The sequence below is a fragment of the Panthera uncia genome, assembly GCF_023721935.1.
Source record: "Panthera uncia isolate 11264 chromosome A3 unlocalized genomic scaffold, Puncia_PCG_1.0 HiC_scaffold_12, whole genome shotgun sequence".
Taxonomy (NCBI): domain Eukaryota; kingdom Metazoa; phylum Chordata; class Mammalia; order Carnivora; family Felidae; genus Panthera; species Panthera uncia.
The window spans coordinates 5,211,246-5,224,001 of NW_026057579.1; the positions used below are offsets into that span (position 1 = coordinate 5,211,246).

The window sequence follows — 12,756 nt, forward strand, 5'->3', positions numbered from 1 at the left end:
AAAAGTGTGGCAACTCCCAAATTTGTAGCCAGCTGGTCAGAAGAGTAGCCTAGGGACCCCCAAATTTATGGCTGAAGTGGAACAGTCTTGTGGAGTACTGTGTCTTTAACCTGTGAAGTTTGGCCTGATTCTGGGCAGTTGGTGTGTTAAGTCATTGTAGTGCTACAAATAGCAATGAGTTTTTATGTACACACATACCAACCCACCTCCAAAAGATGGAACAACGCCAATCTATACTTGAATTGAAAAATAATTACAGGAAGCAACATTGTATTTTTCGAAGAAAATATTTAACTGGTAGTTTTCTAGGCGTTTTTCATCTAGTACAAAAGTGTGAAGTCAGGGGCACCTGGCTGACTCAGTCCGAAGAGCACGCGACTCTTAATCACAGGGTCATGAGTTCAAGCCCCACACTGGGTGTAGAGATCACTTAAAATAAATAAATAAATATTTTTAATGTGGCATATCTGAACAGTAAAATACTTTTTAAAAGTCAGAAGCAGTGAGAAAAAGTGGGTAATACAAGTTTTTCAAATTAACACATGGTTAGTAATGACCTACTGTCTGCTCATTTGAGAGGAAGTATGAGAAATTACCCGAAGCAGCTGATAATCTGGTTCAGGAGACAAGAAAGTGGGAAACTGATAAACAACCAGTAATTTAAATAGATCAAAACAGTAGTAAGAACTATCCCAAGACAAGATACTTTTTGTTTTTAAAAACCTTAAGCAAACACAAATGCTTTTACAATTGCAAATCAGTAAGCTATGACTTCACATCAATGTTCAAGAGAATTCTTCCCTGAGGAGGGGGGTGTTTGAACAGGGTTATGACCGATTATCAGGCTTCAGATAAGTGAAGGGGGCATCCCAGCCTGGTGGAACAGGCAGGGGAGTGTGGAGGCATGTCTGAGGTATGACAAGCTAACTAGTTTGTCTGTACTAGAGGTTTTGTCAGGAGCAGCAGGAGGTTAAGGCAGAGCAAAGAGGACATTTAATGCCAAATTGAGTGAAGATAGATCCTCACTCAGTTTGGCATTAAATGTCCTCTTCACAAAGGTTTTCAGATGAGGCAATGGGTGCACACTGATAATGGTTAACATTGCAAAGATACACAGGAGGGACAGACGTTAAGCAAAAAAAGCTATAAAGTCGCAGGTATACAGGTATATAAAGGGACTTAGGTTGGGGTTAGAGAAGGGCATTGGGAGAACGGATGGAGCAAACTAAGCTATTACTAATATAATAAATTTGCTCTTTCTTTCCTGTGCAACCTGGCTCTCTGGGAAGCAATTTCCATGATTCCTAGGTTCCTAGACTGGCATTCTGATCTCAGCTGTCCAGATGCCTCCTGTTCATCCTATCTGCCTGCACCCCTCTGTCTTAGCCAGCTTGTTGGACCCCTAGTCCTGCCTGTCTGCATGGACCCACTTTGAACTGATCCCCTGATGTCTGGGCTCAGCTTCCTAATCTGGAATTAAAATGGTTAAAGGACTGTTTTTAGTTTAAGCTAATCTTGTAGTCAAGACTATTCTGGTCTATGCCAGCTCCTGCTTTTGGTTTTTCCATATAAATTTCAGAGGCAACATGATATGAACTTGAGACTCAGTAAGCTTAGGGGTAACTATTTCAGAAAATAAACATACACAGACACACCGAAGTAACAGACAAGACAGGAAAAGTAGTTTAGCAATAGTTGGTGTATTTGTATATTTGAGATTTTTAAAAAACAGTTTTTATTCAGGTGTATTTTACATACCATAAATTTCACCCATATTCTGTGCACAATTCAATGATTTTTAGTATATTTACCAAACTGTTCAACCGTCACCATAATCCAGTTTTAGGACATTTGCCTCACTCCAATAATATTCTTTGTAACATGTGCATTCACTCCCAATTACCTCTCCCAGCACCAGGAAATCAGGAATGTACTTTGCCTCTGAAGACTTGCCATTTCTGGACATTTCCTATAAAAGGAACTACACAGATGGTATCTGGCATCTGGCTACTTTCACTTGGAATAATGTTTTTGAAGTTTTGATTTTTTTATACAATATCCATATTTAATGATTTTAATGTTTAAAAATTTTTTATTTTATTTTGAAAATCCCAAATCTAGTAGCATAATGATCTAACAAAAATTGCTTTTTGCTCAAACTTTAAAAATACCACTCCATTGCCTCTTAGAGAAAGGCAACGTGTAATGAGCGCACGGGAGTTTTGTACAGGAAGATCTTCAGTCTCTTCATCTCAAAACCACAGCTGTGAACCAGAAGGAACAAGGCCCAGCCCACGGCATGGCACTTCCAGAAGATCAGTTTCCTTAGCTCTAAACTATGGTTGGGCTAAGTCACTGGTGGCTCTCCACCTCACTCAGCCAGCCGCCATTCTCTTTGCCCACATGGTAACACCTCCCTCCGCTCACCGAATGGGGAGGCAAAGCACATTGCAGTTACAAAGAGCCCCTACCAGGTAGAAAATCACCAGACTAGGTGATTTCTCAGATTCCTTTCAGCTCTTGTTTTAGGAATCTCAAGTCTGAAAGGAATTTTCCCCACATCCATTAAGTTCCCAGGTTTCTCTACGGAGTGAAGCCTTAATGTATGCTGAGGCCCGAACTATACTAGTGGGTTTTCCTAGTTTCACCAAATTCAAAGAGTCACTCTAGTACACATTCTCTGATGTGCAAAATGGGTGGAAAAATCTGCCCAAGGCTTTTCCACATGCATTACATTCCCAGGATTTCTAACTAGTAGGGTGAGTTCACTGATGTTTATAAAGGAAAGAGGTTTGGCTAAAGGCACTCCCACATTCACCATTTCCATAGTGTTTTTCTCAAGAATGATTCTCTGATTCTTTTGAAGAGATGAGCTCTGATAGACCTTCCCACATTTACTGCTTTCAGGGGGCTTCCCTTTTATATGTGTTCTTGGTGCTTAGTAAAGGAAGAAGTATCACAGATGGCTTTTACCACACTTGTAGTTGCTCTCCAGTATGAGTTATCTGATGTTTATTTACTTACTGGTTGATTGATTGATTGATTGATTGAACAATATGTGACTGAAAGCTGTGCCATATTCATTGCATGGATAAGGCTTCTGGCCAGTAGAAACTGTCTGACGTTGAATAATGGGTATCCTCTGACGAAAGCCTTTCCAAATCCATCACACATACTTGGTTTCTCACTAGGATGGATTCTCTGCTGTTTGATAGTGTGATTCAAAGCCCAGCTTCTCTCTTAACATTGATAGAGCGTCTCTTTAGCGTGCACTGTCTGATGTTAAATAAGATGTCTTCCAACCAAGTCGTTGCACATAAGTTACACTTATAGGAGCTCTCGCCAATGTGCGTAATGTGACTCATGTGTGTACTCCAGCTGAAAGCCTTCCTACGTTCACTGAATTCATACAGCCTTTTTTCCAGCATGACTTTTCTGATGTTTAATAAGGGATGCAGTATGAGCAAAGGCTCTCCCACATTCATTACATTTGTAGGGTTTCTCTCCAGTATGAAATCTATAATGTTGAGTGAGAGATGAACTCTGGCTGAAGGCTCTCCCACATTTATTACATTTGTAAGGTTTCTCTCCAGTATGAAATCTATAATGTACAATGAGAGATGAACTCTGGCTGAAGGTTCTCCCACATTCCCTGCATTCATAGGGCTTTTCTCCAGTATGAGTTCTCTGATGTTTAATAAGGGATGAAGTATGACCAAAGGCTCTTCCACATTCATTACATTTGTAAGGTTTCTCTCCAGTATGAAATCTATAATGTAGAACAAGAGATGAACTCTGGCTGAAGGCTCTCCCACACTCGCTGCATTCATAGGGCTTTTCTCCAGTATGAGTTCTCTGATGTTTAATAAGGGATGAAATATGACCAAAGGCTCTCCCACATTCACTGCATTCATAGGGCTTTTCTCCAGTGTGACATCTCTGATGGCGCCTAAGTTCTGACTGGAAATGGAAAGACTTCCCACATTCATTACATTTACAAGGCTTCTTCCCTGGATGGGTTCTCCGGGAGTTACTTCTTCCTGAAGTCTGTCTGAATTCTGTGTCCGATTTATAAGATCCTTCTCCTACGGGAACATTGTGTTGGTTAAAAAGGACTGATCTTAAGTCTAAACTTCTCCCAAAATCACTCCATTCACGATCTATCCTAAGGGTGGTAGTAGATTTGTGAGTGACTGACATTTCTTTCGGATGTCTCTCCAGTTTTTTTGGATGTATCTCTAACTGGTCATCACAACCACAATTTGCTTTCAGTGTGCAGAAGGAGAGTTCATCTCTGATGTGTTTTTCTACTGATGCTATGGGGAATAATTCCTCTTTGGAAATATCCTGATTTAGTCTTGATTCCTTGGCTTTAGGCCTTTTCTCCCAATCTGGGTGGGGGGAAAAAGAGATATGCTTGTATTAACTGTTCCATGGGCGAAGAGGAAGTAAAATCCTATAACGGATGTAGTAAGATCATGAAGCTTTAAATTAATATCTGAGGCAGACAGCCTCTCCTTTGCTGTCGCCTCTCCTTTGCTGTCCTGCCCACTGCTTCCTTGCAGTGTATTCAATAAACTTCTATCTCCTTTGTCTGCCTCAGGTGAATTCTTTCACCTCAAAATAATGATAATAATAATAATATCATCTGAGATGTGTACAGTTTCTTTCAAGAATGGTATATGTCTGAGGTTTTGGAGTTACCAAGAATAAGTGATAAGCAAGTGAATGGAGATTAGGAAAACCTGAAAAAATAGTGTTTGGATTCCAGTACACAAGGTAAGTCCAAAGATCGTAAAGATGAGAAGAGGGTAGGAAGATGCCCTCACAAGGTCCCCTCAGCACTTCAGTTTATATTACTATATATAATTGTGACAGGAAGATTAATTCTCCCTCAAAGACATCCATGCCCTAATCCCAAGAACTTGTAAATATGTGCCTTACATGGCACAAGAAGAAAAAAATGCCTTACATGGCTAAAGGGACTTTGCGGATGTGATTAAGGGCCCAAACCTTTAGATGGGGAGATTATCCTAGATTATTCAGACAGGACCAATGCAATCACCCGCATCCTTCAAATCAGAGAGCATTTCATGGCTGGGCCAGAGAGATGTGGTGTGAGAAGGACTCAGCCCACCATTTCTGTCTTTGATGGTGGAGAAAGGGCACCAAGAGCCAAGGAATGTAGCAGTCTCTAGAAACTGTTACCATTCCTCAGTTTATAGCCAGCAAGAAAACAAGGATCTCGGTTTCACAACTGCAAGAAACTGGTTCTGCTAACAACTCAAATAACCAGAAAGCAGATTCTACCCTAGCCACTCCAGAAAGGAACACCTCTGCTGACATCTTGTGTGAGACCCATGCCAGACTTCTGACCTATGAACTACTAACTAATAAGTCTAAAGTCTAAACTAATAAGTTTAAAGTCTTTAAGTTTGTGGCAATTTGTTTCAGCAACAATAGAAAATGAATACAATAATAATAAAGTGTCTGAAAAGGTAAATGACTAGTGATGCCAGTGCTCCCAAAGGCTAGATTCTGAGTCAGTGGGTCTTGTGTGACCCCTGGGGATCTGGATGTTTCAACAAGTTCCCGGAGAGATTCTGAAGCACAGCCATATTTGTAGAGCACTGTAAGTGGACAGATATTTATCTTGAGACCAGATCCAGATGTCAGACCCTTGCTCCCAATCAGAAAAAGAACAAGAAAGGAGCACCTGGGTGGCTCAGTCGGTTAACCATCCAACTCTTGACTTTGGCTCAGGTCATGATCTCATGGTTCATGAGATTGAGCCCCACATTGGGCTCTGTGCTGTTGGTGGGGAGCCTGCTTGGGATTCTCTCTCTCCCTCTCTCTCTCTGTCCCTCCCCAACTTGCAGCTTAAGTGCTAGAGAAGAAAATGAACATCTCTTCTTCTGACACTAGAGATAATTACAAAAGCCTAATAGTATTCAAAATACTGTTGGGGTACCTGGTGGCTCAGTCGGTTAAGTGTCAAACTTCAGCTCAGGTCATGATCTCACAGCTCATGAGTTCAAGCCCTGTGTCGGGCTCTATGCTGATGGCTCAGAGCCTGGAGACTGCTTCAGATTCTGTGTCTCCCTCTCTCTCTGCCCCTCCCCCACTTGCACTCTGTCTCTCAAAAATAAATAAACATTAAAAAAATTTTTCAAAATACTGTAGTGGGTGGAGGGCTTCTGACAAGTAGCCTCACCTCTCAGAGGATGGTCCCCTAACCAAGGTTTCAGGGCAACTTCCTACCCAGGGCTGATCCTTACTACGTGTGATGCTGCTTAGGTCTCACTCACTCACCTGTTGAGATTTCTCCCTCTACCACACAGGGCTCTTCCCCTTCCTCCAACTGGCAGATCACATGTGGTTTAGATACTGGAAGCCCTGATGGTAGAGAAAGAAAAGGATCATGACTGGGTATGTTAAAGGCCAAGGCTTTAGCCCTAGGTCTTTCTGGGGGAGAAATAGGTGTGGAAAGCATACAAGGCATTGTAAAATATTAGGAGCAGAATCATGAAACTTCTTATTATGGTTTCATAGCGAGCAAGACTTTTCCTACGAATGAAGAATGAGGACTCCAGAGAAAATGTAAATGTCTGATTCCAGAACCCCAGGGCAAAACTCAGCCAACAGGCCTAGAAACCCCAAGCTTTTAAACAACAATGAAATAAAGATGGCAGGCCTGATGGGCAGGCTTTAGGCTTTGGAGGAGCTGAGCTCACCCAGAGAGGCTAAGTTCTTGAAGTTCTCCAGCATCACTTCCCTGTACAGGTCCTTCTGAGCAGGATCCAGCTGCCCCCATTCCCACTGGGTGAATTCCACAGCCACATCCTTGAATGTCATCAGATCCTGAAACACAGAAGACACTGCTGTATCCTTAGGGAGCACACTAACAGCCCCAGGAAGAAGAGAGGATGAGCGTCTGAGTAGAACCTTAGGATGTAGAAGGGATTCCACGAGTTCCTAGCTATCCCAATGCCCAGTTTGGGATTTTGTCATCTCAAAAATATTTTAAGCTGCTTCAGGAAATGTATCTTCCTTACTACTTGGAAGTAGTAAGTGCCCACTCTTGTCATTACTTTAGTCACACTGCTTAGAAATATAATCAGGGTCAGAAAGAGGATCTCTTTTGCATTGTTGGTGGGAATGCAAGCTGGTGCAGCCACTCTGGAAAACAGTATGAAGGTTCCCCAAAAAACTAAAAATACAACTACCCTACAACCCAGCAATTGCACTGCTAGGCATTTATCCAAGGGATACAGGTGGGCTGTTTCAAAGGGGCACATGCACCCCCATGTTTATAGCAGCACTATCAACAATAGCCAAAGTATGGAAAGAGCCCAAATGTCCATCGATGGATGAATGGATAAAGAGGTGGTATATATATACAATGGAGTATCACTTGGCAATCAAAAAGAATGAAATCTTGCCATTTGCAACTACGTGGATGGAACTGGAGGGTATTATGCTAAGTGAAATTAGTCAGTCAGAGAAAGACAAATATCATATGACTTCACTCCTATGAGGACTTTAAGAGACAAAACAGATGAACATAAGGGAAGGGAAACAAAAATAATATAAAAACAGGGAGGGGGACAAAACAGAAGAGACTCATAAATATGGAGAACAAACAGAGGGTTACTGGAGGGAGTGTGGGAGGGGGGATGGGCTAAATGGGTAAGGGGCACTAAGGAATCTACTCCTGAAATCATTGTTGCACCATATGCTAACTAATTTGGATGTAAATTTTAAAAAAATAAAAAATAAAAAATAAAACAAGTTAAAAAAAAAAAAAAGGAAATATAATCAGGGTCTCAAGAGAATCAGCCTTACAGAGACATTCTGCTTAGGAAGGGAGACAAATGAATCCATTTCCTTCATTTTCTACAAGTTCTACCCTCAACTTAGTTGCACTTAATTAGAATCAACTAGAAATAACAGGCTATACGCTTTGCATTCTCAAACGCACTAGTATCAATAGTCTTCTATTTTTGAAACTTGTGACCTATGATTTTAATGACAATTTTCACTAAATCCAAATCAAATAATTTGGGATTTATAATTTACCCCCACCCCACCCCAGCACACAGTTCAGTGATAGTGTACCAAGTAGCCTTATAATGAATCGTTAAGTCTTTTATGAGTTTGATTGCCATGAATCCTCTCCCCCAAAGCCTAATCACTTTTCTATTCCTATTCATTCAATTCCTGAATGTGCAAAATTGACAGACCCTGGATCCCAGGTCTCCACAAGGGACAACCACTCTGTGGATCCCAACCAGAAGTATCCTGTCACCCTCTATAACAGCAACTAGATAACCTCCCATTTGACTTACACTGTATGATAATTCACATACCATGAACTAAAATGCAGATAAATGTAGCATAAACTCCTATACTTTTCCCAAAATATGTTTAGAAATCCCATTTAGACATTGATTCCATAGAATAAGTCAAAGTAAAAATTTTACATTAACATAAGTCCGTCCAAAATAATCAGATATGGAAAACTCACTTCTAATAACCCCTTTTGATAGATTATATTATTTATTCAAAATATTCACTGGCTCTCCCTGTAGGATTGAATTTCCTGTTCCACTGACCTAAGTGTAGTCACATAATCTGCTTTTCACAAACAGAATGTGAAACATGTAATACAGGCAAAAAATAAACCTTTGATGATAGAAGTCTTTGAAGTTTTGCTGTTCTTAATATAGCATAACTAGCCTAAACTGACTCATTAAAAAAAAAAAAAAAACAACTAGTGCTTAAAGCAGGGTTCTGCCATCACAAAAAGCCTAAAATATGTGACTTTGGCTTAGAGCCAGAAGTAAAGAAAGTTACTGATGCTATGGCAACCCATGTAATTTGGTGGTGAACTGTGTGCTAAAACAGTTGTCTGCAATAACTGGAAAGACAAACAATGTAAGAATGAATTTGTGGTGCTGTGAGAAGAGGCTGGAACATCAGTAGTGTGAGGTGATTGTTATTGGCAGAAGTTGACAAAATATCTCAAGAAAAAGAAATGAGCTCAAGAGTTGGCTAGTTTGCAAAATAAAAATGGAAGGCAAAAGAAAGGATCCAGAAATTGTAAACTTACAGAGTTGGAGATTTAACCAATTCTGGTTCCCAGTTGGTCAAAGACAATATAGATAAGGCTTTTACGTGACAAAGGATGGTTAACAACCTAACGGAAGGACCAAAGAGTGTGGTCGTCAAACCTTTTGTTTAAACCTCTGAATAATTTCAGATGGCTGCCAGTAAATCCTTTCAGGGCAGCTGAAGTGCTTAGTGACTAAAGGAATGGCTTTCTCAAGAAAACCCCCAAGAGTTCCACAAAAAAGAACTGTGGGTAAAATTGCTGACACATGGGAGTGACAGAAAACAAATACATAAAAAGCTGATGACCTTTTCAAGAGTTACGCCGAATGTTCATGACTTGAAAAAATCCTTGGGCCATCAACTTACTCAAGTAGGATGAAAAAGTTGCTTAGCCCTCAAGTGAGTTTATTCTCCAATATCATTTCATAGGTGACCAAGGAGGGTACTGCAGAAGGAACTTGGGGGCAGAGCCAAGAGCTAAGGAGAGCACTGGCCTGAGGAGCTCCATCCAGGTAGCAGAAGCAGGGCATAACCGGAAGACTTCCCGGTCCCAAGGTCAGCGTTTCTCACCAAGTCTGCCCAGAGGAATTTCATAGCTGCTGCAGACCTGAGATTGCTGGGCTCCTCCCATGCTTCCCCTTTCCGGACTCTTAATTGTGGTTATCTTGTGGTTATCCTGTCTGCATTATTCCACTGTACTGGATATATGGATTCAGGCAATTTGTCCTTTCACATCATAGGTTCAGAGGTCTCCAGATCCGGAGGAAAAACATCCAGACCTGATGTTGAGGCCATCACACCATCCAAGACTTTGACCTTAATGCTCTTAGTAGGTAACTAAATAGAGGTTTTGGGTTATCTCTCTTGGGGAGAGATTGTGTGTGGAGGGAGGGAAGCGAATATTTGTAAGAAAACAGACAGTGGCAGACTAATTATTTGTTCAAAGTATTTACTGCCCCTCCCCTGATGCCCCACACTATGGAAGGCCTATTTATACTTCCCACCTCACTGACATTAGGCTTGGCCACATGACTTGCTTCGGCCAATGAGTTGTGGGCAGAAGCCAGAAGAACCATCTCCTGGTTCTGACACTGTACTTTTCCCTGCCACATAACAACATCCCAGAGCAGACTTGATCTTTCAGCATGAATCCCAGAGCAAAGAGGGTGTGGAGGAGTCAGAGCTGGCCCACCAGTGATTCGTAACATAAAGAAGAAATACACCTTTGTTACTATGAGCCATTGAGATCTACGGGCCATCATTCCTACGACATTCCTAGATTAAGCTCTCTGATATACCTCTGAATGGTGTACATTAAGGCCAAAGAGGTTGAAACTCGATTTATTATCCTACTAGTTATCTGTGAGAATCCTCTATTGGTGGGGGTTTCCCCCACTGGCTAGAAAATTAAATACAAATGTCTATCATTAGGCTATAATACACGAAACTACCACCTTGGCTGCTAGGAAATGAGGCAGCCTGGCATCCACAGCCTTCCACTTGATTTTCTCCACATCCAGCCTACTATAGCCAAACCTGAATCCAATTCTGGAGTCGGTCACCATTACCCCGTTTACCCCCTCACAACCGAAGCTGACTAGGAATTACCATTTACCAGAAGACTCCAGCAATGATATGAGGTAACTGCGTTATTGAGTGGTTAAGATCTTAGAGCCAGACAACCTGGATCTGAAACCAGGATGCCTTCCTTATGTGCTAGATAACCACGAACAAGTGACTTTATCTCTCTTGCTTTTCTCAGTTACCTCTCTGTGCCTCAGTTGCCATTCTTCAAAATAAGAATGTTTGAAAGATGAAATGAGTTAGTGTAAGTAAATTGTGTAGAACGGCTCCTGATACATATTTGGTTCTCAGTACATAATGGCTATTACTATTTTCACCATTATCATTAACATGATTTAAAAAAAAATTTTTTTTTTAATGTTTATTTATTTTTGAGAGAGAGAGACAAAGCGTGAGCAGGGGAGGAGCAGAGAGGAAGACGCAGAATCCGAAACAGGCTCCAGGCTCTGAGCTGTCAGCACAGAGCACGACGTCGGGCTCGAACTCACAAACCATGAGACCATGACCTGAGCTGAAGTTGGACACTTGACCGAATGAGCCACCCAGGCGCCCCACCATTATCATTAACATGATTACCACCCTCATTTCACAACTGCAAACCCAATGCATAGAGAAGTTAGGTGAGTGTTCCAGCCAGGAGGTAAGTTAAGTCTATCTTCTCACTAATCCAGGAAGATAACATCTGAACAGGCACACAGCCTCAAACGGCCTCCCCACCTGTCCATACCCTCAGAATGTCCTTGCCCCCTTTTCTCCATGAGTCTTCCCGAACCTCGCCAGGCTCACTGTTCTTTTACTACACCCTGATGGAAAGGCCTATCTGTGCCACTTCCATCTGTCATCAAACCATGCACAACCTTACTGTGACTGGGGCTGCGTCCTGGGTACCAGAGTCCCCCCCCCCCCCCCCCGCCCCTTCTGTGGTAGTGACACTCCTTCAAGTTCAGGGCTCCCTCACATTACTTGGTACTCACTGCAGTGCTCATGACAGAAATAAACCAAAGGATCTGTGTGAGTACATACTGAGCGGAGAGGAGGGGGCCCTAGAAAGGGACAGGGAGGCCAGCATCCACCTTGATGGGTTCAGCCTCCAGCAGAGCAGGAATTGGGGTCAGTTCCCTTGAGCGAACAAAGAGGCTCCAGAGAAAAGGAGGCGAATACATTATAGTCCAATCATTTGAGGAATAATGAAGAGAACCCCAACTCACCTGGGGCCTGGCTTTCAGGAATAAACTGGCTGTTCCCTTTTCTCCTGGGTATCTCTCTGGAGAAAGAGCAGGGTCCTGAGAAGGGAGAACTAAGAAGGTAAAAGGAGCCATAAGGAAGGCTAACCTTATGGCCTTTGCAGCTCCCAGATTCCCCAAGCTGGAAACCCCTGAAGAGTCAGTGTGTCACCTCAGTGGTTCTGGGGACAGAGCTGGGTCAAAGGGAGCTGACGGGCAGCCTCTAGCTATCCTACAGGAGACAGAATTGCACAAACCCTCCCCCACCTCTCCTGTCTAAAGGCCACAGCAGGCTTCAGGTAACTGAAGTACCACCAAATTCCAGCCACTCCACTGGAGAGTTACTTACTGGGCATCTCCTCTACTAGGCCTTTTAAAAATATAAACATGGAGAAGACTTTCAAGGAACTTTAAATATAGCCTATGGTATGAGATTAAGAACACAAAACAAGGCCCAGGGCAAGGCCAAGAAATATATACACTTTAAGGGAAAGAAGTTACACCTTTCCCCTCATCCTTGGGAACCCAGCTCAAAGGTCAGTTCTCCCTGAGAAGTTCCCAAGCATAGGTCTCTGCAAGCATACTTTTTAAGTCCCACTATAATAGGGTTTTTATATCATACTATTTTCAAAGCCTGAAAACAAACAAAACACTAGCCGCAACCATGCCAAAGAAGTTATCATAGCTAGCAACAACAAAAGCATGGAAATGGCAGGCAGCATAGCATAGCATAGGTCAGCACATCTCAAACGTTAATGTGTGTATGGATTCTGGGGGACCTTGTTAAACAGACTCTGATTCAGTGTATGTGGGGGAGGGCCTGAGAGTCTGCATT

At 42.2% G+C, this 12,756-nt stretch overlaps 1 protein-coding gene across 5 annotated transcripts in view; it reads right to left on the reverse strand.

Moving 5' to 3' along the window:
• Positions 1-1,681: 1,681 nt before the first annotated feature.
• Positions 1,682-12,756, reverse strand: part of ZNF514 (zinc finger protein 514) — a 15,421-nt gene continuing 4,346 nt past the window's right edge. Inside the window, exons 2-5 of one of the 5 annotated variants that reach the window (XM_049652200.1) lie at positions 11,907-11,995; positions 6,735-6,861; positions 6,313-6,396; positions 1,682-4,085 (exon numbers count right to left, since the gene is read on the reverse strand). In XM_049652200.1, coding sequence (XP_049508157.1) covers positions 3,406-4,085; positions 6,313-6,396; positions 6,735-6,861; positions 11,907-11,995 — 980 coding nt within the window. In that variant the 3' untranslated portion in view covers positions 1,682-3,405. Of the gene's footprint in view, positions 4,392-6,312; positions 6,397-6,734; positions 6,862-11,906; positions 11,996-12,756 lie in introns of all 5 variants that reach the window. The other 4 variants (XM_049652196.1, XM_049652197.1, XM_049652198.1 and 1 more) reach the window with 4 other exon arrangements.